This window comes from Mus pahari, chromosome 10 (genome assembly GCF_900095145.1).
Source record: "Mus pahari chromosome 10, PAHARI_EIJ_v1.1, whole genome shotgun sequence".
NCBI classification, from domain to species: Eukaryota; Metazoa; Chordata; class Mammalia; order Rodentia; family Muridae; genus Mus; species Mus pahari.
In genome coordinates this window covers 103509538-103536123 of record NC_034599.1, presented here as the reverse complement: position 1 = coordinate 103536123, position 26586 = coordinate 103509538, and the positions used below count along the sequence as shown (strand labels likewise).

At 44.2% G+C, this 26586-nt stretch overlaps 2 protein-coding genes and 1 non-coding gene across 11 annotated transcripts in view; 2 read left to right on the top strand and 1 right to left on the bottom strand.

Annotated features, from left to right (window-relative positions):
- Positions 1–9046, bottom strand: part of Smarcc1 (SWI/SNF related, matrix associated, actin dependent regulator of chromatin subfamily c member 1) — a 94133-nt gene extending 85087 nt beyond the window's left edge. The window contains exons 1-3 of the mRNA XM_021205909.2: positions 8734–9046; positions 5211–5330; positions 2777–2862 (exon numbers count right to left, since the gene is read on the bottom strand). Coding sequence (XP_021061568.1) covers positions 2777–2862; positions 5211–5330; positions 8734–8925 — 398 coding nt within the window. The 5' untranslated portion in view covers positions 8926–9046. The remainder of the gene's footprint in view (positions 1–2776; positions 2863–5210; positions 5331–8733) is intronic.
- Positions 9047–15354: 6308 nt separating this feature from the next.
- Positions 15355–15482, top strand: LOC115064891. Its single transcript, XR_003844715.1, has one exon. It is a non-coding gene; the product is annotated as a small nucleolar RNA SNORA43 (small nucleolar RNA).
- Positions 15483–19545: 4063 nt separating this feature from the next.
- Dhx30 (DExH-box helicase 30) overlaps positions 19546–26586 on the top strand; it is a 30266-nt gene continuing 23225 nt past the window's right edge. The window contains exons 1-5 of one of the 9 annotated variants that reach the window (XM_021205932.1): positions 19546–19802; positions 21719–21810; positions 22142–22267; positions 23383–23502; positions 26164–26259. In XM_021205932.1, coding sequence (XP_021061591.1) covers positions 23475–23502; positions 26164–26259 — 124 coding nt within the window. In that variant the 5' untranslated portion in view covers positions 19546–19802; positions 21719–21810; positions 22142–22267; positions 23383–23474. Of the gene's footprint in view, positions 19803–19856; positions 20481–21718; positions 21811–22141; positions 22268–23382; positions 23503–26163; positions 26260–26586 lie in introns of those variants that run through there. The other 8 variants (XM_029542883.1, XM_029542881.1, XM_021205933.1 and 5 more) reach the window with 8 other exon arrangements.

Sequence of the window (26586 nt, the reverse complement as noted above, 5' to 3'; positions counted from 1 at the left end):
GGGAGGCAGAGGCAGGTGGATTTCTGAGTTCGAGGCCAGCCTGGTCTACAAAGTGAGTTCCAGGACAGCCAGGACTATACAGAGAAACCCTGTCTCAAAAAACCTAAAAATAAATAAATAAATAAATAAATAAATTAAATAAAATATATATATTTTAAGCAGAGAGAGGAAAAGGGTGTGGCTCAGCAGTAGAGCACTAGGTAAGCGTGCTGAGTCTATAAAGAGAAAAGAATATAACCAGTTATTGAAAGTCAAAAAACCTAAAAATAAATAAATAAATAAATAAATAAATAAAATAAAATATATATATTTTAAGCAGAGAGAGGAAAAGGGTGTGGCTCAGCAGTAGAGCACTAGGTAAGCGTGCTGAGTCTATAGAGTAAAGAGAAAAGAATATAACCAGTTATTGAAAGTAGTGTATGTTCTAGCTTGGTTCACAGTTAGAGCCCATCATCAGGGAAACGGTGCAGGAACTTAAGCTGAGACCATGGCTTGTTCCCTATGGTTTGCTCAGGTCCCTATGGGCTTAATTTGCTTTCTTATTTTTTTGTCAGCTCTTCACCTCTGAACTGCCCACAATGTGGGCTGGGCCTTTCCACATCAATTAAAAAAAAAATAAAACAAGCAAAAAAATGCCCTACAGGGTTACTACTATAGGCCAATAAAAAAGGGGTATTTTCTCAGTGAAGGTTTCTTCTTTTCAGATAACTCTAGCTTTTGTCAGGTTGACAAAAAAAAATAAATAAATAAAACAAAAACCATACCAAACAACCAACCAAACAAAACCCCCAAAAACTAACAGCCGGGCAGTGGTGGCGCATCCTTTTACTTGGGAGGCAGAGGCAGGGGAATTTCTGAGTTAGAGGCCAGTGTGGTCTACACAGTGAGTTCCAGGACAGCCAAGACTACACAGAGAAACCCTGTTTTGAAACAACAACGAAAAGCCATTACTGACAGGGTATAATTCCAGCATTCTGGAGGCATTAGTGGGCATGTTTCTTCTGAGTTTTAATCCTAATTGATGTATATAAGGAGAGTTTCAGGCCAGCCAGGGCTACATAGTGAGCCACTGTCTGTTTCCTCAACCTAACACAACAGCACTGCAGTCTTCATCTGTATCCATCTCAGAATCATGACCCCTGCAACCCCCCTCACCACACACACCCACACACACCGACACTCCAGTCTTCATCTGTATCCATTTCCAAAGAACCCAAAATCAAAACATGGATGAAAGACAGAAAAAGAACTAAGGAACATTTGAAATGCTTACGAGAGTACTACAAAAACATAAAGAAGAGGGACCAGAAAGATTGCTCAGTGGGTAGTTACCCCTCACACCTGGAAAGCTGAGTCACATTCAGATGAAACACACAAAGGAAATTCATGCAAGAACAACAAAAAGTAGAAATCTAAAATAATTTGTTAGCAAATATTTCAACTTCATAAGACAGATTTAATGACATTTCCCGTTTGAGTGAAATCACAGACTATTGATTTACTTCTTTATTCTTTGGCATCTTTTAATCTATGTGCCTGAAATCCTAGCATGTGCAAGGTCAGAGGCCACCCATCTTGAACTGTCCCGTGTTGCAGACCACCTCATGCTTTTTTTGTCTTCATTGATAGACTCCTGGGCTCTGCTTCCATTTTAGTTTTTTGTTCTGCAAATTTGGTGCACCTACCATTCTCTTTATTTATTTATTGACTGTTGTGTTTATACCATGACCCAAACAAACAAACAAACAAAAAAAAAAAAAAAGAAAATGTATCCTGTCTCAAAAAAACATGTATGTATATAATATACACACAGATGATATCCTGTGTGCAGTGGGCTCCCTCTGTTCATCTGGACCTCTGGAAGAGAAGTCAATGCTCTTAACCTCTGAGCCATCTCTCCAACTCAAAATGTAATACAACTTTTAAGGTAAGACCTTTTTTTTTTGTAAATCTACATGAGTACACTATAGCTGTCTTCAGACAAAATAGGGTATTGGATCCCCACTACAGATGGTTGTGAGCCACTATATGTTTGCTAGGAATTGAGCTCAGGACCTCTGGAAGAGCAGTCAGTGTTCTTAACCTCTGAGTCATTTCTCCAGCCCAAGATTAAAAAAAAAAAAAAAAAAAGTCAACTCTATCCTTCAGAAGAAATCCAAATTACTAAGAAATTTTGCCACATCCAGAAATAAACCTCTCAGCACTCCAATTCTGAAAATAAGTTGTACAACTCTTCACAGGTATGCCATTAAATTACAAAGGAGTCCCACTCAGCCAGTCTGGTCTACATAGTGGGGTTTAGGACAGCTAAGGCTACTAGAGACCCCATCTTAAAACAACAACAAAAAATAAACAAAACTACCCTAAGTGTGTATGTGCAAATAATTTCCTTGTAGCTAGGGACACACTCTCAGCATGCACAAGGCCCTCAATTCAATCTTTAGTACCCAAAACCAAAGCATCCTATTTCCCTAAGAAAAGCAGTTCTGCTTTGGTTTTGTCTGAGGGGTTGTTACAGGGACCTCTCATAGAGATCTGCCTGGCTCTGCCTCAAGGGCTGGGTTGAAAGGTTCACACCACCACAGCTGACTGAAACTTCAATCTTGAGAAAAAAATAATCTTAAAATGAAATAGTGAAAACTTATTAAAAAGAAAAAAAAAGGCCTTACCTTGCCATTAACACGAATATTCTTACAGAATCCTCTACATAAAAAAGAATATGATTTCACATCACTATCATCATCACATCAAAACATAAAATGAATTAAAAACTTACCAGCCCTGTTCATTTTTGTACTTGTAAGCTGCCCCAAGAATGTGACACAAGGTGCCTCCAGCTTTGAAATCCATGAAACATTTTGCCTAAAAACCACAAATTGCACAAAAGAATAAGAAAAGGTTCTGATAACATCATTCATGTTACACTTAAAAACTCCTATCTGGCTGGGCCTGGTGGCGCACGCCTTACTGCCAACCACTTACTTTTAAAGATCTATTTATTATTACACATAAGTACACCATAGCTGACTTCAAACGCACCAGAAGAGGGCGTCAGATCTTATTACGGATGGTTGTGAGCCACCATGTGGTTGCTGGGATTTGACCTCAGGACCTTCGGAAGAGTAGTCAGTGCTTGTCCGATGAGCCATCTCGCCAGTCCCCTATTTATTTTCTTTTTTCAAGACAAGGTTTCTCTGTATAGCCCTGGCTGTCCTAGAACTCACTTTGTAGATCAGGCTGGCCTCGAACTCAGAAATTCGCCTGCCTCTGCCTCCCAAGTGCTGGGATTAAAGGCGTGCGCCACCACCACCCGACAATTTATTTATTTCACGTATGAGTATACTGCCACTATCTCAAGACACACCAGGAAAGGGGACTGGATCCCCTAACAGATGGTTGTGAGCCAACACGTAGTTGCTGGAAATTGAACCCAGGTCCTCTGGAAGAGCAGCCAGTGCTCTTAATCACCAAACCATCTCTCCAGTCACCGTGACAATTTTAATTTCAATATTTAAGAGGTAGAGAGAGGGCTGGAGAGATGGCTCAGTGGTTAAGAGTACTGACTGCTCTTCTGAAGGTCGTGAGTTCAAATCCCAGCAACCACATGACGGCTCACAACCATCCATAATAAGATCTGATGCCCTCTTCTGGAGTGTCTGAAGACAGCTACAGTGTACTTACATATAATAAATAAAATGTAAAAAAAAAAAAAAGAGGTAGAGAGAAAGAGGCAGAATCTTTGAGCTCATGGCTAGCCTGGCTGACAGAGTACATTAAAGGACACCCAAGGCTACATAGAGAAACTCAAAAAAAGTCAAACCAAACAAGCAAACAAAAAAAATCCAAGGCTACACAGAGAAACCCTGTCTGGAAAAACCAAAAGAAGAAAGAAAAAGAAAGAAAGAAAGAAAGAAAGAAAGAAAGAAAGAAAGAAAGAAAGAAAGAAAGAAAAAAGATTTTTAATTGACAAAATTTGTATTTATTAGCTGGAAATGGTGGTGTAGGACTTTAATTCCAGCGCTTGGGAGTCAGAGGCAAGCGGATCTCTGTGAGTTGGAGGTCTACAAAGTGAGTCTAGAACAACCAGGGCCAGTAACATTGAGAAATCCTGTGTGAAAAACACAAAACAACACAACACCACACTGTATTTCCTTATTTTGTGGGAGGGTACACAGCGCTATAGTACAAGAGCAAACATAAAGGATAATTTAAGAGTCCGTGTTCTTTCCTTTCCCTGTGCAGGTTCCAAAGATGGAACTCTGGGCTATCGAGCAGGGTAACAAGTGCTTTCATCTGCTTGGCCACCTCACTGTCCCTTGATATAATTTTAGAAGTATAGAAATTACCACAGACCTTTAGTGTGAACCAGTCAAATAAAACTGTTACAGAACTTGCCTAGTATGCACAAGGCCCTAGGCTTAAAAACCAGAAAGAAAAGAAGGTCTCCAATTCTGTATAAGCATCCTTTGCTGTGGCTCTCACTAGAGTACTACAGTTATCTGACGGCTGAGGACACTCATCCTGTTATTGTTTTCCTCCGTGTAAATGAATAAACATACTTCATGTGGTAGAAGGCAGCAGGTCAAGGTGCTTACTACCAAGCCTGGCGACTTCAGTTTGCTCCCTGTGACCCACATGCGGGGGGGGGGGGGGGGGGGATTGACTTGTGGGAGTTGGCCTGACCTTTTACAAGCCTGCTGTGTCAGGCATGTGTCCATACACATACAAGCACACACAAGTAAATTTAAAATTTTAATTCACACACACACACACACACACACACACACACACACACACACACACACAGTACTCTAATAAACAAGCATCGGTATAGACAACACAGCAGAGAGCAACCATAACAGAAAAATATTACTTCTCCTTGATTGTTGCAGAATATAAAAGACATTAAATAGCACAGCCGGAAAGAATTCCACCACTAAGCTGAAGATGACAGCACACTCCAGTAATCCCCGTTCAAGGCGTAAAGGTTAAAGGGACAGTTCACAGCTAGCCTCTAATACAGACAGTATTAGCCCAGGCCAGACCTGGGCTCAGTGAGATGATGTCTCAAAAACAAACAAAAGCCTCCTCTGTACAGGTTGTTCCCCGCTACCCCCTATATTGCCTGGCAATAGTAAGGGAAATGAACTAAAAGTGACACCTAAAAGTACAGAAACTGGAGATGCCTACTAACAAGTTCATGGACTTACAGGTAGTTTGGTGAAAGCTGGGTTGGTGACATGCTTCCCAAAGGCATCTTCTTGGAACTGTAGAAGCTGCACCACCAGTCCAGCCAGTGTTTTATTGGTAGGAGCATCTGCATGAACATACTGCAAGATAAAGAAAGACATGAACTTAAAACCTGGTCCAGTGGGCTGGTGAGATGGCTCAGTGGTTAAGAGCACCCGACTACTCTCCTGAAGGTCCAGAGTTCAGATCCCAGCAACCACATGGTAGCTCATAACCATCCATAAAAAGATCTGACGCCCTCTTCTGGAGTGTCTGAAGACAGCTACAGTGTACTTACATATAATAAATAAATCTTTAAAAAAAAAAAAAAAACAAAACAAAACCTGGTACAGCTAATGCTAGAGAGAAAGCTAAGTTATGTTAGTTCCTAGTACCTACTTAGTAACAGCACCGAACCACCACATTTTAGGTGCATAAAGTTCATTCTCCACTATAAAGAATCATAAAAATAATACATGTTCATAGTTAAAGGCAGATCATAAATGCTAAAGAGATGGCTCAGCAATTAAGACTAGATGCTCTTACCAGCCCCCAAATGACAGTTCAGAAATGTCTGTAACTCCAGTTGGAGATCCCACGACCTCTCCAGGCCTGAGGATACCAGTCATGTATGGAGTACACAGACATACATGCAGGAAAAGCACCCTTAAACACACACCCACACACAAAGACAAACCAGGCTGGAGAGATGGCTCAGTGACTAAGAGTGCTCACTGTTCTTCCAAATTACTAGCACCAACATGGCAGCTCACATCTATATCTACAGTACTAGAGTATTAAACACCCTCACAAAGACATACACGCAAATTAAAAAACAATACACATAAAGTAAAAATAAGTAAATCATTTTTAAAAAGGCAAAAAAAAAAAAAAGCAAACCAATTGTAAAGACCAGGAAGTAGATTTGTGACAAGGAAAATGTAACTAATGAATTAACTACAAAACCTTTGATAGAGCTGGAGCTGCTCTGCACTTGAGTCCATGGCTGCTCTTCCAGGGTACCTAGGTTTGATTCCCAGCACTCCATGGCAGCTCAAAACTATGCTAATTCCTGTCCCAGATGATTCAAAGCTCTCTTCTAGCTTATACATACACCAGGCGAACTTTGGTACAGAGACATGCATGCAGGCAAAACAACCACACAGAGAAACTAAAACCAAATTTATCTTTTTACTTGAGCCCACTATTGTGGCTCATCCTCATAACCCCAGAACTCTAGACTTGAAAGGAGAATCTGAGCATGGTGGTGCACGCCTTTAGTCCCAGCACTCGGGAGGCAGAGGCAGGCAGATTTCTGAGTTCGAGACCAGCCTGGTCTACAGTGAGTTCCAGGACAGCCAGGGCTATACAGAGAAACCCTGTCTCAAAAAACCAAAAAAAAAAAAAAAAAAAAAAAGGAGAATCTGCAAGGAAGTGAAGACCATGCTCGCCCACAAAGGTGCTTCGGAGCAATGATGTTTTTTTTGTTTTGTTTTTGGAAGTGAAGTCTTATGTGGCCCAGGCAGAAAGAAAAGAGACCTTTCATGTCTCATTTGTTTCATATTAATTGCTGATATTTAAATTTTTGTTCTAGTGCTGAAGATGGCTCAGAAGATAAGTGTGCTTACTGCTCTTCCCAAAGACCAGAGTTCAGGTCCCAGCACCCGGATCTTGCAGTTTACATCCAGTTCCAAGGAATGAGATGCCCTCTTCTGGCCTCTGTGGATACTGACATGCACATCCTACACACAAAGAAACCTTTACATTTGTATGTCCTAAATACACTGTAAAATGCAATAGAAATAATCAATGAACTAGTGTGTGGCCCATGCCTATAATCCTAGGCGGAAGACAGGCAGGCAGCTCTTTTAAGTCTGAGGCTAGTCTGGTCTAAATAGTGAGATGGTGTCAGAAACGGGAGAGCAGGGACAGGAGGAAGAGGACAAAGTGTAGGGTACACCAAGCAGAGGTAAGTCAACTCTACTTCTGACTTCCAAGCCTTAGAGACATGATCACTTCTGAAAACACCAGTGTATCACCAAAGCAACCCAAGATCCTTGTCAAACACAAGTAGGCTTCACCAAGCTGCAGACACTGAATGAAATGGTTCACGCTAGTTTGTCCATTTTTAGTTTTTTTAAGACAGAGTCCCATATTGGTCCTTGAGGCTTGCCTTGACCTTCTTATGTAACAAAGGATGGCCTTGAACTTCTGATCTCACTCACCCCTCTCAAAAGACTGCAGCAGAGAGCCACCAATGCCTGGTTTTGGTGGCTCTATGCAGGGTGCTGGGGGTTCAAACTCTGGACCTAACCCATGCTAGACAAACACTCTACAAACCGATTTACATCCCCAGGTCCTAGTTTAACTTTTATTCATTCAATAAACAAGAAACAACTATTAAGAAAGGTGAGACAGTTAAATGTCAACTATGAGCCAGAACATGGAGTTGCATCTTCAGGCTTGCAAATCTCAACACCCATTCTGGGTCCACAATGGGGTAACCACTACTACTGAATTTAAGAGTACAAGATCGGAAAAAAAAAAAAAAAGTAGAGGAAGTGTTTTGGATGTTTCATCGTATCAACTAAGGGATTCATTCTTCAGCATTTACACGAAGGTGAAATTTTACTAGAGGTATTGGGGCCAATGAGGTGGAAACACATGGGTAAAAGCACTTGTCACAAGCATCAAGACCTAAGTTCAATTCCTGGACCAGTATGGTGTTCGAGGAGAATCTATCTGCTTAAGTGGACATGCAAACAGGAGTTGCGTGTGCCCCTCCAAAACAAACAGTTGTAAAATTTTAAAGTATCAACAAAGGGTTAAAATTCACGACTTCTAAAACAACTGACTCAGCAGAATTTGCATTCGAAAGTACGGGAAACACAAGATTTTTTTCCCCAAAAAACATTACGAAAAAAATATAGATGATATAAACTGAAGCTCTCGCTTGTACTCAGATCTTTACACACCACCTAAAGTACAATGAAATGGAAAACCAACACTTTTAATAGTCCTGTATCAATCCTACAATACAAGGTTTAAACCTACATTAATCCACAAGGCCAGTCATCCAAGGCCCCCTACTAATCCACACAGGGTAGCAAGCCCTTAGTTACCTAGCCGCTTACCAACTGGTCTCTAAACAAAACTTCAAGATACTTTCATTAGGATGGGCTCTTTGTTCACACACCTGAGGCAGCTAACAAAAGAACAGAAACACACGCTCTGCGACTCTGTCCAGCTCCACCTCTTCTGCACATAAGAGCGAGTGAGCTGAGGCTTCCCACGCGAGTGCGTGGGCCACAGAGAACCGGCATCTGGGGCCAGGTCGCCGCGTGCCTAGTCGCCCGCGGGGGCGTGGCAAGCGCCGAGCCGGCCTTTGTTGTCCCTCGTGGCGCGCGGAGGGGGGGAGGGGCGGCCCGAGGCATGCGAAGCGGGCAGCCACCATCAGCCCCCGTCGCGTGGCTCCTCGGTCCCCACGGGCGCGTGCGAACCCACCTTCTTGTAGTGCTTGCCCAGCCAGACTCGCACCGAATCTAGCTGGGACACCGTGTCCGGGCTCTCCCAAAACTTGCTGGCCGGGCCCCCGTCCTTCCTCCGGTACACGGCGAGCCCAGAGGCCGCCGCCGCACCCCCTGCACCCACGGCGCCTGCTGCTGCTCCCGGACCGCCACCCGCTGTCGCGGCCATAGTCACCGTCCGTCGTGTCTACCGCCCGGCCTAGCCTGGCCCTCGCGGCGTTTCCCGTTCGCACCCGCGCGCGCGCGCGCAGATGCCACCTCCTCCTCCTCCTCCTCCTAGCCCCGCCCAGCCAACCCTCTTCCGGCGCCGAGGCGCGGCCACGCCCCTTCTGGACCCTGGCGCTGCAACGGACGGGCGCTGAGAGCGGGCGTACGCATGCGCAACACGCCGGTCGTCCGCTACAGACAGAGGCTGCCCGCGTTTTCCTCTGGTCTCGGAACTGAGCCCTAGCCTCTGCTGTTGGTGTACACTACGAATGACTCTCCCGGGCCCCCTTCGTCTATTCGTTAGGCGGTCAACAATCTCAAGGAGGTTCTGTATCTCTGCTGGAGAAAGCCACCCCCCCCCCCCGAGCGCTAGTAAGCAATTCCTGCTAGTCCCGGAGGTCGCGTCGGTTTGGGGACCTGCATTAAAGACCTAGTCTTGCTTGGAGCTTCGGCTTCACAAACATTCGGGCCTTCATTAATGTTTCTCGAACCACATCAGATGGTTTCTGCCTAGTCGGCCTAGCTCCAGCTACTTCTGCGACTGGACATTATCTTCCTTTGTGATATTCGCACTTCAGGAACTCTCAAATTCATCACTTTAAAAGTATTCTAGAGCCGTCGTGGTGGCGCCCGCCTTTAATCCCAGCACTCAGGAGGCAGAGGCAGGGGGATTTCTGAGTTCGAGGCCAGCCTGGTCTACAAAGTGAGTTCCAGGACAGCCAGGGCTATACATTGAAACCCTGTCTCAAAAAACCGGGAAAAAAAAAAAAAAAAAAAAAAAAAAAGGAGGGGGGGCTGGTGAGATTGCTCAGTGGGTAAGAGCACCCGACTGCTCTCCTGAAGGTCCTGAGTTCAAATCCCAGCAACCACATGGTGGCCATTAACCATCCGTAACAAGATCTGACGCCCTCTTCTGGAGTGTCTGAGGACAGCTACAGTGTACTTACATATAATAAATCTTTGGAAAAAATAAAACCATCCAAGAGTTCTTTAAAAAAAAAAAAAATGAGTCATGGTCAAAATGGAACAACAATCATAGAGAAGTTAAATAACTAGTTCCAGGTGGTAGAGTCTGTTTGTTTTTGTGTATAAATCTTTTGTTTGTCCATATATGCCTGTGTACCACATGTGTGCTTAGTGCCCATGAAAGTTAGCAGAGGGCATCAGCTGGAAATGGAGTTACTTGGAGATGGTTGTGAGCTTCCATGTGGGTGCTGGGAATCAAACCCATGTCCTTTGGAAGAACAAGTGTTCTTAACTGCTGAGCCAGAAATTATATCTGAAGTAAACATCCCTTTTCAAGTACACTGTGCCAGCACTTGGTAGGCAGAGGCAGGTGGATTTCTGAGTTCGAGGCCAGCCTGGTCTACAGAGTGAGTTCCAGGACAGCCAGGGCTACACAATAATAATAATAATAGTAATAAAATAAATTAAAAAATAAAAAATTTAAATTGCCCAATATAGTGTGGCAAATGCCTCTGATCCCACCACTCAGAGTCAGAAATAAGGAGATCGAATACCAGGATAGCCAGAGCTATGTACATAGACTGTCTCATAAAACCAAATTAACCAAACCAAAACAAACAAACCCACAAAGTGCCATGCCATAGTGGCTCAGGCCTTTAATCCCAGCACTAGGACACAAGACATGCAGACCTTTGTGAGCTGGTGGCCAGCCTGGAGTGAGGTCCTGTCTTATTTTTTAATATTTTATGTATGTGAGTACACTGTAGCTGTACAGATGATTGTGAGCCATCATGTGGTTGTTGGGAATTGTCTAGCCCCACTTGCTCACAAAGATTTAATATGTGAGTACACTGTAGCTGTCTTCAGACACACCAGAAGAAGGCATCAGATCTCATTAAGGGTGATTGTGAGCCACCATGTGGTTGCTGGGATTTAAACTCCGGACCTTTAAAAGAGCAGTTGGTGCTCTTACCAGCTGAGCCATCTTGCCAGCTCCCCTACCACTACCACCCCCTGTATTATATGCAAGTACTAAGAAGGCTGAGGAAGTTTGTGAGTTCAAGGTCAGCTTGAGTTGCATATATGATAAAGCCTTGTCTCAGGGCTTGAGAAATGGCTCAGTGATGAAGTGCACTTGTCACTCATGCAGAGGAGCCAGGTTCAATTCCCAGGATCAACATGGTGAGTCAGCCATCCAGAACTCCAGGTTCAGAGAATCAAATGCTCTCTTCTAACCTCCTTGTCCTCCAAGCACGTTGTATCCATAATGCAAGCAAACACACTAGTAAAATAAATAAACCTAAACAAAAACAAAAACCCTGTCTCATGAGGGGGTGATGCCTACCTTTACTCCAGCACTTGGGAGGCAGAGGCAGGCAGATCTCTGTGAATTTGAGGCCAGCCTCATCTACAGAGCTAGTTCCAGGGCAGCCAGGGCTACACAAAGAAACCCTATTTCCAAAAAAATTTAAAGAATCCAACCTTGTCTTACCCCATTTTCTCCCACATAAGAGTGACAATTTGCTAAAATAATTTGCAGACAAGATATCAAAGTACATGCTTAGTACTATACCTTAAAGCAAAGATATTTGGGCTGGAGAGATGGCTCAGAGGTTAAAAGCACTGACTGCTCTTTCAGAGGTCGTGAGTTCAACTTCCAACAACCAAATAGTGGCTCACAACCATCTGTAATGGGATCCAATGCCTTCTTCTGGTGTGTCTGAAGACAGCTACAGTGTACTCATATACATAACTTTTTTTTTTTTTTTTGGTTTTTTGAGACAGGGTTTCTCTGTATAGCCCTGGCTGTCCTGGAACTCACTGTAGACCAGGCTGGCCTTGAACTCAGAAATCCGCCTGCCTCTGCCTCCCAAGTGGTGGGATAAAAAGCACGTGCCACCACTTCCCGGCTCATAAAAGCAATTTTAAAGAAAGCTATTTAGACTGGAGGTTTAACTTGGTGGTAGAGTGCATGCTACAAAGCATGAGTCCTAGATTCAATCTACCACAGTGCCAAAAAATGAACCTCTAAATACATTCATGTGTACATTCCCATATGTGATGGTTAGCCTTGTCAACGTCACACAACTTACAGTAACTTGGAACCATCTATCCTAAGCAGTGGAAATCCTTAACTATACAACAGTATAGAAACCAAGGTACTGAGTACAAGGTAGCAAGTATAAATTCATTCTCTTTGCCCTTGACCAGCTGTCTCAAGCTCCTAGTACTGTGATTTCCCTTTAACAATAGACACTAAACGGGAACTGTTAGCTAAAATAACCGTTTTCCCCTCTAAGTTGGTGTGTGTGTGTACCTATTTTATCACTAAGTGTATGCCTGCTATCTATAATTTAGCTACAACTATGGGAATACAACTGTAATTATGTAATCACAGAACGAATGTGAATCCAGCCTGAGCTTCATAAAGAGATTTGAAAAAAAAAGTAAAAAATTTAGTATTTATGTAAGACTATCAGTGAGATAAATGGTAAGGTTGCTGATAACCTGAATTCAATTCACACAAGTACACTTTGTGAAGTTAGTTTTCCCTTTTTCCCTTCACATAAATAGGATCTAGAGATTTAATTCAGGTCACTGGGATGGTTCTGAAAGTATCTGTACCCTGAGCCATCTCACTGGCCCATACATATGTTTTGATACAGTTATGTCCTCTTGCACAACTTATCATTTTTACCATGTTTTTCACTTCCTCTTTTTGTCTCCTCTACTGTATTCTATACAAATTTGTTTTTTTTTCATTTAGAAATCTTTTTTAAAAATTTATTTGTTTATTTAATGTATGTGTGTACACTGTAGCTGTCTTCAGACACACCAGAAGAGTGCATTGGATCCCATTACAGATTTTTTTTTTTTTTTTTTCCTGAGACAGGGTTTCTCTGTATAGCCCTGGCTGTCCTGGAACTCACTTTGTAGACCAGGCTGGCCTCGAACTCAGAAATCCGCGTGCCTCTGCTTCCCGAGTGCTGGGATTAAAGGCATGCGCCACCACGCCCGGCCTAGAGATGGTTTTGAGCTACCATGTGGTTGCTGGGAATTGAACTCAGGACATCTAGAAGAGCAGTCAGTGCTCTTAACAACTGATCCATGTCTCCAGGCCTAAAAGTCTTACTATTGTGTGTGTACATGATGTGTGTGCATGAGTGGGCAGGTATGCATATGTCTTAGTCAGGGTTTCTATTCCTGCACAAACATCATGACCAAGAAGCAAGTTGAGGAGGAAAGGGTTTATTCAGCTTACATTTCCACATTGCTGTTCATCACCAAAGGAAATCAGGACTGGAATTCAAGCAGGTCAGGAAGCAGGAGCTGATGCAGAGGCCATGGAGGAATGTTTCTTACTGGCTTGCTCAGCCTGCTCTCTTATAGAACCAAGACTACCAGCCCAGAGATGGTCCCACCCACAAGGGGCCTTTCCATCTTGATCACTAATTGAGAAAATGCCTTACAGCTGGATCTTGTGGAGGCATTTCCCCAACTGAAGCTCTTTTCTCTGTGATAACTCCAGCCTGTGTCAAGTTGACACACAAAACTGGCCAGTACAGCATGTAAGAGGACAACTTTGTAGAGCTGCTTCTCTCCTTCCACCCTTACATGTGTCCCAGGTACTGAACTCAGGTCACCAGAATTGCCTGGCCTGAACAATTACCCACTGTATGAGGACAGCATGGTTTACACTGTGAATTCTAGGCCAGACAGGTCTACACAGTGAGATAGTATATGAAAAGGAAAAAAGTGATACCAAGTAGGCAGAGTTAGAAATAATCCTTTATGGTTAAACATCCTTGCAGTTGAGCCCAGGTTCTCACTGTATAAGACACTAAGGCACCAGGACATTTTCCCATATGTGCACTGATGAAGGGTCTGAATCAATGGAGCTGACCCCACTATAATATCATGTGCAGTGTGGGCTTTGTAGTTCTTTTTTTTTTTTTTTTTTTGGTTTTTCGAGACAGGGTTTCTCTGTATATCCCTAGCTGTCCTGGAACTCACTTTGTAGACCAGGCTGGCCTCGAACTTAGAAATCTGCCTGCGTCTGCCTCCGGAGTGCTGGGATTAAAGGCGTGTGCCACCACGCCTGGTGGGCTTTGTAGTTCTTATCTCCTTTCTGGGCTTTTACAGAGTATCACTGGAAGAAATACCTTGAGAGAGAGAATTGACCACCACGGTTTAGAAGGAGAAAGGGTCATCTTACTCCTACGAGCACACCACCTACTTACGAAGATGCACATAGGCATTATGGTGCACACTTTACAAGAGGGTAAGATTTGGATGGCTCTCTCCTTACACCATGTGAGTTCTGGGGACAAAACTGCTCAGCAATCTCAACTCTTTCTTCTAAGTTCATAACATAACCCACACGCTGTTCTGTCTTGAGGCAGCTCACCCACTCTCTTTGGAGTATTGTTTTTGCTTAGCTTTGCTAACTAAATTTCTGCTTAGACTGCGACTCAGTTCAATTCTTTTGGTTATTGCGGCCGGGTCTCTTCACTTAGAGCTCATGAGTTCATGAACTCACAAAGCTCCACTTGCCTCTGCCACCTGAGGGCTGGAACCAGAGGTATGTGTCACCATGCCTGGCAAGGTTTCTCGTCCTTGATTCTCTGTAGCTTCATCACACTGAGCCCAGGTGAGTATTCATTTTCATGTGTCCTGCACACCATTTACTGCGCAGGTCTGCTCTGAGGACTTGTGCTTCTGTTTTGTTTTGAACATACACAAACACCAAGTTAAATCCACTATTAATTACGTCTCTACCTGCCAGGCCTATCTTTTTTTTTTTTTTTTTTTTAACATAGTATCTAAGCTGGACGTGGTGGTGCATGCCTCCCAGCACTCGGGAGGCAGAGGCAGGCGAATTTCTGAGTTCAAGGCTAGCCTGGTCTACAAAGTGAGTTCCAGGACAGCCAGGGATATATAGAGAAATACTGTCTTGAAACCCTCCCCCCCAAAAAAAATAAAAAAATAAACATAGTGTCTTATAATGTTGCCCAGTTATACATCCAGAAATAAGCAGAGGCAACTTGGCCTTCACAACCCATAAAGTAACATGTCTGAAGGGGTGGGAGAACTGTCCTCATGAAGTATAGGTAACAGAGGGTGAGAAACACATGTTTCTCTACAAGTAAAAGTGGCGACAAAACAAAAACCTCAATGTCTGGGCTTTGAACTTGTCATGCATTTAAAGCATGAGGGCAGAGAAATTGCTCAGTGGGTAGGTACTTCTCATACAAGCCTTATGACTCGAGCTCATCACTGGAACCTACATAAAGGTGGAAGGAAAGAACAAACCCCACCATTTGTTCTTTGAGCTCCTCAGTATGCTGTGGCACGTACATATATCCCCTGCACCTCCCAAACATCATATACATATACCATAATGGTTTTTGCAAATACAAAAACAGCAGCCTTATAGATGCAGGAACAGCTGCTGGGCTCTGTCTGTGACAATGGGGCAAAGAGCAAGTGGCTATTTCTATACTCAGTTTTCAGAGCCAGTAAGCACTAAGAATGGTATATAGCCTGACACTTCATGGGGGTGGGGGTGAAGGGAACAGGCAGGTGTCACACGTCTTTAATTCCAGCACCAGGGAGGCAGAAGGTAGCTGTACCACATCCCACTCAGCGTGGGGCCTGGAACCCTGACTAGAAGCAGGGTAGGAATGAAAATAGGCATACACACTTAGGTACAGGAAAGCTGAGATGAGGCAGGGTTCTGGACCCTCAGCATGTTTATTAGGTACAGCATGGGGGAGGGGGAGAAGGGTTGGCTAGTCTTGGCAGGAGACCTCTGAGGCTATAAACATCTAAGGGAAGCTGCAGTTGCTAGTGTTTGCACACACTGGACATTGTTCATATACACTCATACTTGGTCCCTTGAGGAAAGCTTTGGCATTTCTTTCAAGCCTTTACCCAGGTTAAGGCTCTGCCACTTCCATGGGGCTGAGGCCTTGTCCTTGCCTGTGCCAATAGTACACACTCAGAACTTCTTCCATTCCCTACACAGGAAGATCTGTAAGTTCAAGGTCAGCCTGGTCTACCATACAGTGATACCCTGACTCAGAATCAAAGGGGCTGGGGAATGTGGCTTGGTGATTAAGGCACATAAGCAGCTTGACTGAGATTCTGGGGTAATCTCTAGTGTGAAAAGTAGGGAGGGTGGTGGAGGAAAGAGGCAGGTGTGAGGATGCCAATATAGTTCTATTGCCCAACCAATCTAAAGGGTGAGACTAGATTTCTTAAGAGTCTGCTAGTGTAGTTCAGTAATAAAGTGTATGCTGAAGGCCACCACAAAGAAATAAAAACCAGGGAAATCGCTTAACATGACATTCCTTTTTTTAAAAAGTGTGTGTCTGTGTATATATGTGTGTACAGAGTACAGGTGCCAGAGGAGAGGGTGTCAGATCCCCTGGACTTGGAATTAGAAATAATTAAAATGCTTGACCTGAGTTCTGGGAAGGGAAGTAGAGTCCTCTACAAGTGCAGTATGTGTTCTGAATTGAGCCATCTCTCTAGATCTACTTCTGGTTTGCTTGTTGTTGTTGTTGTTTTGAGACATTCTCACTATATGTCTATGGCTATTCAGAGATCTGTCTCTGCCTCCCAAGCACGGGAATTAAAAGGTGTGAGACACTGGGCCTGATTTATAATGATTTTGTGTTTGACTTTTTTTCCTTTCTTTTTGAGACATGATTTCTGTGTAGCCATGGCTGTCCTAGAACTCAGAGACCTACCTGCCTCTGCCATCTCCCAGTGCTGGGACTAAAGGTATGCATCATTACCAGCTATTTTTTTTCTATTACTTCTTTTAAAGATTTATTTTATTATATGTAAGTATACTGTAGCTGTCTTCAGACACCCCAGAAGAGGGCATCAGATCTTATTATAGATGGTTGTGAGCCACCATGTGGTTGCTGGGATTTGAGCTCACGACCTCTGGAAGAGCAGTCAGTGCTCTTAAGCGCTGAGCCATCTCTCCAGCTCCCTTTTTCTAATTCTTAAATATTATAGTTATTGCTGGGAGTAGTGGCACAGGGCTTTAATCCCAGCACTATGGAGGCAGAGGTAGGCATATCTCTGAGTTCAAGGCCAACCTAGTTCCAGGTCAGCCAAGGCTGTTACACAGAGAAACCCTGTCTCAAAAAACCAAAATCAAACCAAAACGTTATGAACATTTATTTGTATGTGTGTGAGTGGGTGGGTGGGCCCACCATAGCACAGCATCATGTACATGGAGATTAAAGGACAATTTTCCCAATTTGGCTATTTAAAAAAAAAACATTTATTTGTATTTATATGAGTACACTGTAGCTGTCTTCAGACATATCAGGAAAGGGCATCAGATCCCATTGGAGTTGGTTGTGAGCCACCATGTGGTTGCTGGGATTTGAACTCAGGACCCCTGGAAGAGCAGTATGGCGCTCTTAACCTGAGCCATCTCTCCAGTCCCCCCAATTTGGTTCTTTCCTTCTACTGTGTGGGCTCTGGTGATTGCCTTGCTGGTCCACTTTAATAAATTTATATATTTTTCTGTGTATAAATATTTGTCTGACTTTAGGTCTATGTCTAGGTGGCACTGATACAGAAAGAATTAGCTCCCTTGGAACTGGAACAGCAGAGGGCTGTTAGCTTCAATGTGGATGCTAGGAATCGAACTTGGGTCTTCTAGCAGAGCAAGTGCTCTGAACTGCTTAACCACCTCTCCAGCACCCATTTTCTACTTCGTTGTTGGGACAGTGTCTCTCAATGGAGCCCAGGCTGGCCTCATACTTGTAGCAAATGGGGGTTAAACCACACACTACTACACTCAGAAACTTTGTCTGATCTATTTTCTGTAAAAAGTCTACACATTTATTTAATCTGCTGACCACAGTGAGCCATTGTAGTCTCAGGACATACTTCTCAACCAACACTCTTAGCACTCAGCAGTGGGCAAGACTTCTCTTGTGTCCCTAGCACTTCACACCTTTCTAGCATTTATCTCTTTCCTTTGGCTCCCACTCTGTCTTCTTTTCTACTAGGATATTAGGCTTCCTGACACCAGGGTCATATTGTCTACATACCTGCCTATAAATAGCAGTCTCTCAAATTACCAGCACAAGGATTTGTTTGCTTGTCTGAGATGCAGTCTTGGATAATTCAAACTGGTCTAACTATCTGAGGCTCGCCTTGAAGATCCTGTTTCTATGGGGATTCCAAGTATGTACCAAACATGTTGGGCACTGCAGGGATTTCTATGTTTTGTTTTCAAGAAGCAATTCTTTGTTTCACCTCCTTCGTTTCTCCTAGCCTTCTGTGCAATGTAGCAGGAAAATAAGAACTAGTATACTTTCCTTCCTTCCTTTTCTTTCCCTCTTCATTTGAGACAGGGTCTGTGTCTCTCTGACTGGCCTGGAACTGTTCGGATCAGAGATTTGCATGTCTCTGTTTCCGGAACGTTAGGATTGGAAGCACATACTACCATGCCTTTCTTGCTATGCAATCCAGGTTGGCTTCTAACTCCCAGCTGTCTTTCCCCAGCTCCGGACCAGCTGAAGTCACCTGTGGCACCCAGCTAGTAATACATTTAAATAGCTGCACAAAAAAAAAAGAGCATAGGAAAACGGGCTGGAGATATGGTTCAGTGGTTATGAACACTCGCCTGATTAGTAGTTTTGTTGTAATTGTGTGTGTTTTGGTTGATTTGACACAAGCTATAGTCATTTGGGTAGAGAGAACCACAATTGAGAAACTGCCCCCAACAATCTGGCTTGTAGGCAGGGTGGAGGTTTTGGGGGTGCCTCACCTGGGGAGATAGTAAATTCTGGGCTGTGTATCAGCCATGAGGCAGTAAGCAATGGTTCCTCCATGTCTTTTGCTTCAATTCCTGATCTGACATTACTCGGTGGCAGATTGTCACCTATAAGGTGAGAAGTAAACCTTCATCCCCAAGCGGCGTTTGGTCATGGTATTTTTACCTCAGCAATAGAAAACCTAAGATAATGGCTGGCCGACAACAGCCTGTAACTCCAGCTTCCGGGGATCTGATGCCATGTCACGTGGTACCACACGCATACACATAGTATTTTATTTTTTTTTCGTCTGTTTTAAATTATAAGCTATTGCATTAGTTCTCCAAATATCACGAAAGGGCACATCCTCAAATATTGTCTTCCCAGATGTGAACTACTGCCCAACGCCACTGAGTTTCCTCTACTGACGGCGGGTTTCATTCTGTTCAGAGGACAAACAGGCACAACCCCTTCCCTCGCTCCCAAGAGTCGATGTGGCCTAGGCTCGCAGTCGTCCCTCACCACACCCCCCTGAAGCCAGCAGCTAGCGCTACCCTGTCCTTTGCCTGGTTCATGTCTCTGTGAGGCAAAAATCTCTCACCTTCCTAAAAGTGCAGAAGACCAAGGGGAGACGCAGGAGGGAAAAGGTGCGACACAGAGCTGCGGCTGGGGATGGAGAGACCAGCCAGAGATGACCACCGGTCCCCAGCTCCCGCCGGCTCCCACGGCACAGGCCACGCGCGTCCCCGGCCGCTCCGCCGGAAGTCCCGCCTGCGTCTGGGGCTACAGCCGCGCTCCCTCCAGCCAGTGCCCGGGTACAGGCTCAGACTGACCGACTCGCGCTGTGAGCCGAGGAACACTAGAGACAACCTAGGCAGCCGAACGCCTGGCGAGCCCCGAGGAAGCGGCAGCCCGCACAGGAGTCCAGGACGAACAGAGCCGGGGCCGCAGGTGGGACTTCCGCCCCGGGACCCGGAAGGGACCGCGCCGTCGCTGGTGGGAGTTGTAGTCCGGCCGTAGTAGGGGGGGCCCGCGGCTCATGCGCCGTGCACCGAGGCTTGTTTCACATCTGTAACAACAGGTGAATTGGGCTTTTTATTCTACCCTTTCGCGCCCCTTGAAGCAGCCTGACACGGTCGGGGGTGGTCGGCGCGAGGAGGGGTCCCGAGTCCGGCCGGCGGCCTGGCAGAGAGTGGGAAGGAGGAGCTGGCGAGTCTGAGGAGCAGGCCGGGCATCCTAGGCCTGCCCGGGAAGCCGGCCGGGCCGAGCCGCGGGCAGCCAGGCCTCGGCCTGCCGTTGCCATGGAGCCGGGGCGGGGCGGGGGCCAGACCGGTCCGCCGGGGCGGGCCTCACTGCCAGGGGCTCAGTGGAGGCCGAGAGAGGCGGCTTCATTGGCTCGACGACGCCTTCGCCTCAGGGGATGCTCGGTTTTCCCCAGGCTGGGCCCGGAGGAAGTCCCCGGAGTGCCCGAGACCTTTGTCTGCCCCTCCTCCCACTGTGCGGTCAGGACCGTTCCTCTAAAGGGAGGCCTTGGTGCATTTTTTACTCTTCTGGTTTGCCTCCTTTTGCACCGACCTTGTCAGTGGGGGAGGCTAAGGGGTGAGGTGTTCTTTGTTTGCTGGTAGTGACTTGTCCCATTTTGCAGGGGAAGACCTAATGCATGGTGGGTCCTTTGTTTGCAGTGAAGTGGAGTCCCAGGGGTCTTCAGAACCCTCAAGCCAAGAGTACAGCGTCTATGCGCTTTCTAGATAGTCCTTGTGTAAGCAACATTGGTCTTTTAATTGCGGCTTTCCAATGCAGAGACTGTTCATCTTACAACCCCCAGTTCATGGGTGCTCGCCATGCATGGTAGCGAATAGACTGCTGCCGTCCAGTTGCAAGGTCTCAACTTGTTTTTGGATGCAACCTACTGGCCAGAGTAAAATTACACATTTTCTGATGATTTTCCTTGCAACGGTTTCTTGGAAGGCAGTGACCCCAGCGCCATGTGCCATGCACCTCTTGACAACATCTTATAATTTATACTTAAATCTCAGAGTATGACATTTCCAGGCAGGAGAACTCGTTCCTGATCTTATTATATATTATTATTTAGATTTATGATAATGCTTTTTACTTGTACATGTATATATTCTTTGACAAAGTTTCTGTCTATGTAGGTGTACCCCACCTGACACCCAAAGATCAAACTTTTCAGTATTTTAATTTATAAAGCTATAATCCAAAAAGTTTTACCCAGTTTTGGACCCCACTTATGCTTTCAAAAAATGAACATGATACATGCAGAATACAGGTTGATATGTAAGAAAAGTCGTGTAATAGAAATGTGTAAACCATGGGGTCAGAATTCATTCAGTCCTGATGCTATGGGATCCTGGGTAAATTAGATATCTGTGCTTCAGTTTCTTTCTCTGGGAGAGAATATTTTTCATAGGATAACTTCAGGGATTATATGAGGTCAAGTCTATGGGCATTCTTTGTAAACTGTGAAAATGTTTTTGAGATTATAATTTTCCCAGTCTGGAAGTATCATTTTAGATAGATTGGTATTATAGCCATTATGGGATTAGAAAAGCGAAGGGGCTTTTGCTCTGAGCTTGGAGAAAATGTTCTTATGAATGCTCTGTGGCACAGCTCACATTTGGTGGGTCTAGAACGGGTCAGGGGCCTCTTGAGTGAGGCTATTGTGTTAAAACTTTTTAAATTTTGTTTTGATTTTTTTTTTTAATTTATTATACGTAAGTACACTGTAGCTGTCTTCAGACACTCCAGAAGAGGGTGTCAGATCTCATTACGGATGGTTGTGAGCCACCATGTGGTTGCTGGGATTTGAACTCAGGACCTTCAGAAGAGCAGTCGGGTGCTCTTACCCGCTGAGCCATCTCACCAGCCCGTGTTAAAACTTTTTAAAGTTAGTACATTGATTTCTATGATTGGTATAGTTTTGCCTCCGAGTGAAGGTTGCCACTCCAGTGACCTTACCTTGTTATTTTCCAGGAGGCCCAGCCTCGTGATGAGGAATAGCAAGGAGAGAATTCAGCTCCAGTTTAAAAGCCTGCAAAATCTGAGCCCTTCACTGCTTTTATAAGGTAAGGTGGCTTAGCCCTGCTCGTAGAGCCATGGTGTACATTTTGCTCAGCCACACCATAAAGCATGTAGCCCTCTTAGGGGTATCGTTCATTATTAGTGGCTTGAAGACATCCTGTAAGCAATCTACTAGAAGTTGTGTTTCCTCACAAAAGAAATTTTGACTTACTAGACTTTTATGTATCGCTATAAATTATATTAGACTGAATCAAATGTTTTTAAAAAAACATTACCACATTATAAGAGAAGCACGTTTCTTTTGGATCTCTGTGAAATGTTCTAGAACACGATAAAATGAAATGATTTGATATCTTGAATCTCATATTTTTTGAGATGAAGACAGGAAAAGACTGTGGTATATGAAACTTTGTTGACAAGAGAGGATCCAGAGACTTTTAAAGCAAAACTCTGCTAGGCATGGTGACTCCTGTCTGTAATTCCAGCACTTGGCAGCCCAAGGTAAGAGGGTTTCTTTGAGTTCAATCACAGTCTGGGCTACATAGTGAGTTCTGGGCCAGACTAGGTAACAGAGTGAAGCTTTATCTAAAAAACCTCCAAAAACCAAATTTAAAACAAAATCCAAGTCTGTTTACATGCAGATTATCTTAAAATTTCCTAGCAAGAATTATTGTTTACGGGCTGTGGATATAGCTTAGTGGTGGATCAATTGCTTAGCATGAACAAGGCCTTGAGTATATATAATTCCTAATACAAAAAATGAATAAATAAATAAAAACAAAAACAAAACCCCAAAACAAGCAAACCCTAAAACACTCAGGTCTTCTTTAAAATTAGGACTCCAAACTACACTCTTCCTTTAATTTGCATTGATGGTGTTGTAATTGATTTTTATTAAAGTTTTCTCTCTGGAGTGCACCATATCTTACTGGTTGAAATTTCCAGCATACCTTGGGAAGAGGAGGTCATATTGTGGTTTTGAAAGATCAAGCCCTTTACTGCCCACATCCCAATGAGTGTGAATGAAAGAGACTAGCAGTCAGGAACAGGGATATAGGCCCTCCCAGTCTCCTAGCAATGTTAGACATTAACCTCATGTGCAAAACAATATGTAGATTTTTTAAAAACGAAATTTAGTAAGGGTTACTGGACCTAATCTTATTCCAGGAGTGTTATTGTTAAGATCTCTAAATATGAGTTTGAATACTTTACAAAACAGATTACTAAATTATAAGTGTTACTTTCCCTGTACTCTCTAAATAGAGTCCTCAGTTAATAGGCATGGTGGCACACACTTGTCATTCTTTTACTTGGAAGGCAGATGGAGGAGGATCAGAGTTCAGAAAGTGAAGCAAATTAACAAAAAAAAAAAAAAAAAAAAAGGAAGGCTGCTTCTCTCTGCAGCCCTGGCTGTCCTGGAACTAACTCTATAGACCAAGCTGGCCTTGAACTCACAGAGATCCACCAGCCTCTTCCTCCAGAGTGCTGGGATTAATGGTGCGTTCCACCACCTCCTGACTTGGCCTTTGAATTCTTAAACCTGGGGAGTGGTGGTGGGGCCACTGGTTTCCAGCTTCATTCCCTTAGTCTTCTGGATAATGTCTGTGCTCTTGCAGTCTTTGCAGAGTCTTGAACCAGGAATAGTAGTCAACACTCATGGCCTTTTGACCCTCCTTCTCAGGATTCCAGCTTTCTCTCCTGGCCAGAAATGTTCAGCTTGGACTCATTCAGAAAAGGTAAGAGTAGAACTGTACACGATTCCTTGCCCGTCTTGTGTCTTGTGTGTGGTTGGGCACTAGGGAGGCTGTGAGCCCGCCTCTGCAGGGTGCAGTTCCCTGACTCTATAATTTCTGTAACCCTTTCTTTCCTTGCCTACCTTAGCTCAGAACTGATGTTGCCTCTTACCCAGGGATTTTATTTTTATTTTTTTGTTTTTTTCTGAGACAGGGTTTCTCTGTGTAGCCCTGGCTGTCCTGGAACTCACTCTGTAGACCAGGCTGGCCTCGAACTCAGAAATCCGCCTGCCTCTGCCTCCCAAGTGCTGGGATTAAAGGTGTATGCCACCACCGCCCAGCTTTGACTAAAGTTTTCAAATCATATTAACTTACTTGTGTATGTCAGTGTTTGTGTATATGTGTGTATAAAAGCTGACCAAGGCTCTGATGTGAGCATGTTTCAAAAATAGAGCCAGAATGGTATTTCCTTAACTGCTTATTAAATAGATTCTCCCAATTGTGTCTATTCTCTCTTATGTTCATAGAGGCAAGGGAACCTCTAACCAAGTGGTGGTCTGTCTGACCCACAGTATGGTGCCACGAGGACACCAGGGCTGTGAGCTGTGAACAGCTTCTTACCTCTTTGATTGTCTTCTGTCATGACATCTCTTTGCATAGAGGCTGAAACACTGAGTTGCTTTTTTTTTTTTTTTTTTTTTTTGAGATGGAGGAAGTGCTAAGTAGAAAGATTGAAATGGAGATTACTGTGGACAGAACATTATTTATTTATTTACTTATTTATTTTGATTTTTTGAGACAGGGTTTCTCCGTATAGCCCTGGCTGTCCTGGAACTCACTTTGTAGACCAGGCTGGCCTCGAACTCAGAAATCCTCCTGCCTCTGCCTCCCGAGTGCTGGGACTAAAGGCATGCGCCACCACGCCCGGCAGAACATTATTTTTTGAGCTGAAACCCTCAAGTCACTTAATTACTTTGTGTCTCTTTACTAACCTGTGGGTTTTGTTGTCCACTCACTAATAAAGGGCGGGTGACATACAGTTCTTTTGTAGTAGGAATATTTGAAAGAACAGTGCAGGTTTTGTGAAGGAGGAAGAGCCTTGTGTTATTTAATACTCTTTTTCTTTTGAGAGAGTCACAGGTCAGACTGGCCTCAAACTCGCTACATGACCATGGATATCTTGAACTCCCAGTTCTCTTGCTACCATATTCAGTTTATTCAGTGCTAGGGATAAATCCCAGAGCTCTGTGCATAATAGGAACACTCTACCAGCTAAGCTAGATCCCCAGCCCTTGTTTAATGTTCTTACACAATGGGCCCCAGTTAGCACGGGGTCAGGATTTCTTAGATTTACTTGGGCTGAGTGAGTGTCTTTAATCCCAGCACTTGGGAGGCAGAGGCAGGTGGATTTCTGAGTTCAAGGCCAGCCTGGTCTACAGAGTGAGTTCCAGGACNGCCAGGGCTATATAGAGAAACTCTGTCTCTAAAAACCAATATATATATATAATCAACTTTCAGGAGAAATAGAACATGATTGAAACCCATTGTGTGCATGTATCAAGCCCTCAAAGGATCAATACAAATGCTATAGTAAAAAAGAAGATATAGCAGAAGTAGACCTTGGGCAAGGGTAAGTACAGTAGTGCGGCCAGGCAGTGGTGGTGCAAGCCTTTAATCCCAGCACTTGGGAGGCAGAGGCAGCTGGATTTCTGTGAGTTCCAGGCCAGTCAGGGCTATTATAGTGAGACCCTGTTGGAACAGCAATAACAACAAGAAAAGGTAATATGTGGACTGAAAAGATGGCTCAGTAGGTAAAGGTGCTGGTTGCCAAGGTTGAGCACCCGAGTCTGATCCCTAGAACTCGTGGTAGAAGGAAAGAACAGATTCCAGAGAGTTCTCTGACTTTGACATGTACATTATGGCATAAAATAATGTACACATGCACAAATAAGTAAATATAAAAATAAAATTTAGTGAAATTTGTAGGTCCTTGTTTAAGTAGGATTTAGTATCTTAAATGAAACCTTTGGTGTGACAAGTTAATCACTTTAGCATTTCGAATTATAACTGTATTGATTTGTGTTCTGTGGCACACTTGTAAAGGTCAGAGTCAGTTCTCTTTCCACTGTGTGAATCTGGGGATTGAACTCATGTCATCTGGTCTACAGATGTAGTTTTAGGACAGCCAGGGCTACACAAAGAAACCCTATCTCAAACAACAACAAGAAAAGACTAAAGCAAAGCAGATAGGATGTATGTTAAGATTCCCAGAGAGGCCAGATGTAATGACATAGACCTGTGATTCCAGCACTTGGACCTAAGAGTTCAAATTATCTTTGGTTACATAATGAGTTCTAGGCCAGCCTGGGTCATTTGATATGCTCTCTCAGAAAAACGAAACCAAGCTGTCATAAACCTCCTAAAGGGTAGCTGAAGTCTTAGGGTTTCTAGAGAGTCAGAAGGGATCTTCTTCAGGGATGTTTCTGGTGTGTCTGTATACCAGTTACTGTTCTGTTGTATGCCATTGATGCCCTGGTCCTCAGAACCTGGGATTGGCTCTCCAGTGTTTTTCTGAGGTCCATTTGGATTCTCAAGGTGAATTAGCTCAGTAATGTTTACTGTGAAGCGAGAACATGTCACGCTGTGTGTTTTCTCTTTCCCCAGATCGGACCCAGCACAGGCAGCGTCAGTGCAAGCTTCCCCCACCCCGTCTTCCACCCATGTGTGTCAACCCTGCCCCTGGAGGGACCATCTCTCGAGGTAAGAGAGGCGGGGCTTTGCTTTCAGTAAGAGCTTAGTCTGAGATCGGTGGGCAGGTGGGTGGCAGTGGAGATCCTGTACTGGGGCATGCTTCTGGAAAGTGAGTCATGAGGGTGGGCATGGCAGAGAAGGCAGACCCCAGGTGAGAAAATGTTTACAATAGGCTTTTCATGGTCCTTGGTTATGCAGCTTGGACACTACAGTCTCCATGAGCCTCCATGTGTGGCCTGAAAGGAATGTTAAGATGAATTAAGTTGTTAAGCACCAGATGAAGAAGCTCCTAGGCTAGTAGGACTTCCTGGGCTCTTCTGGTTCAGAGGGCAAATT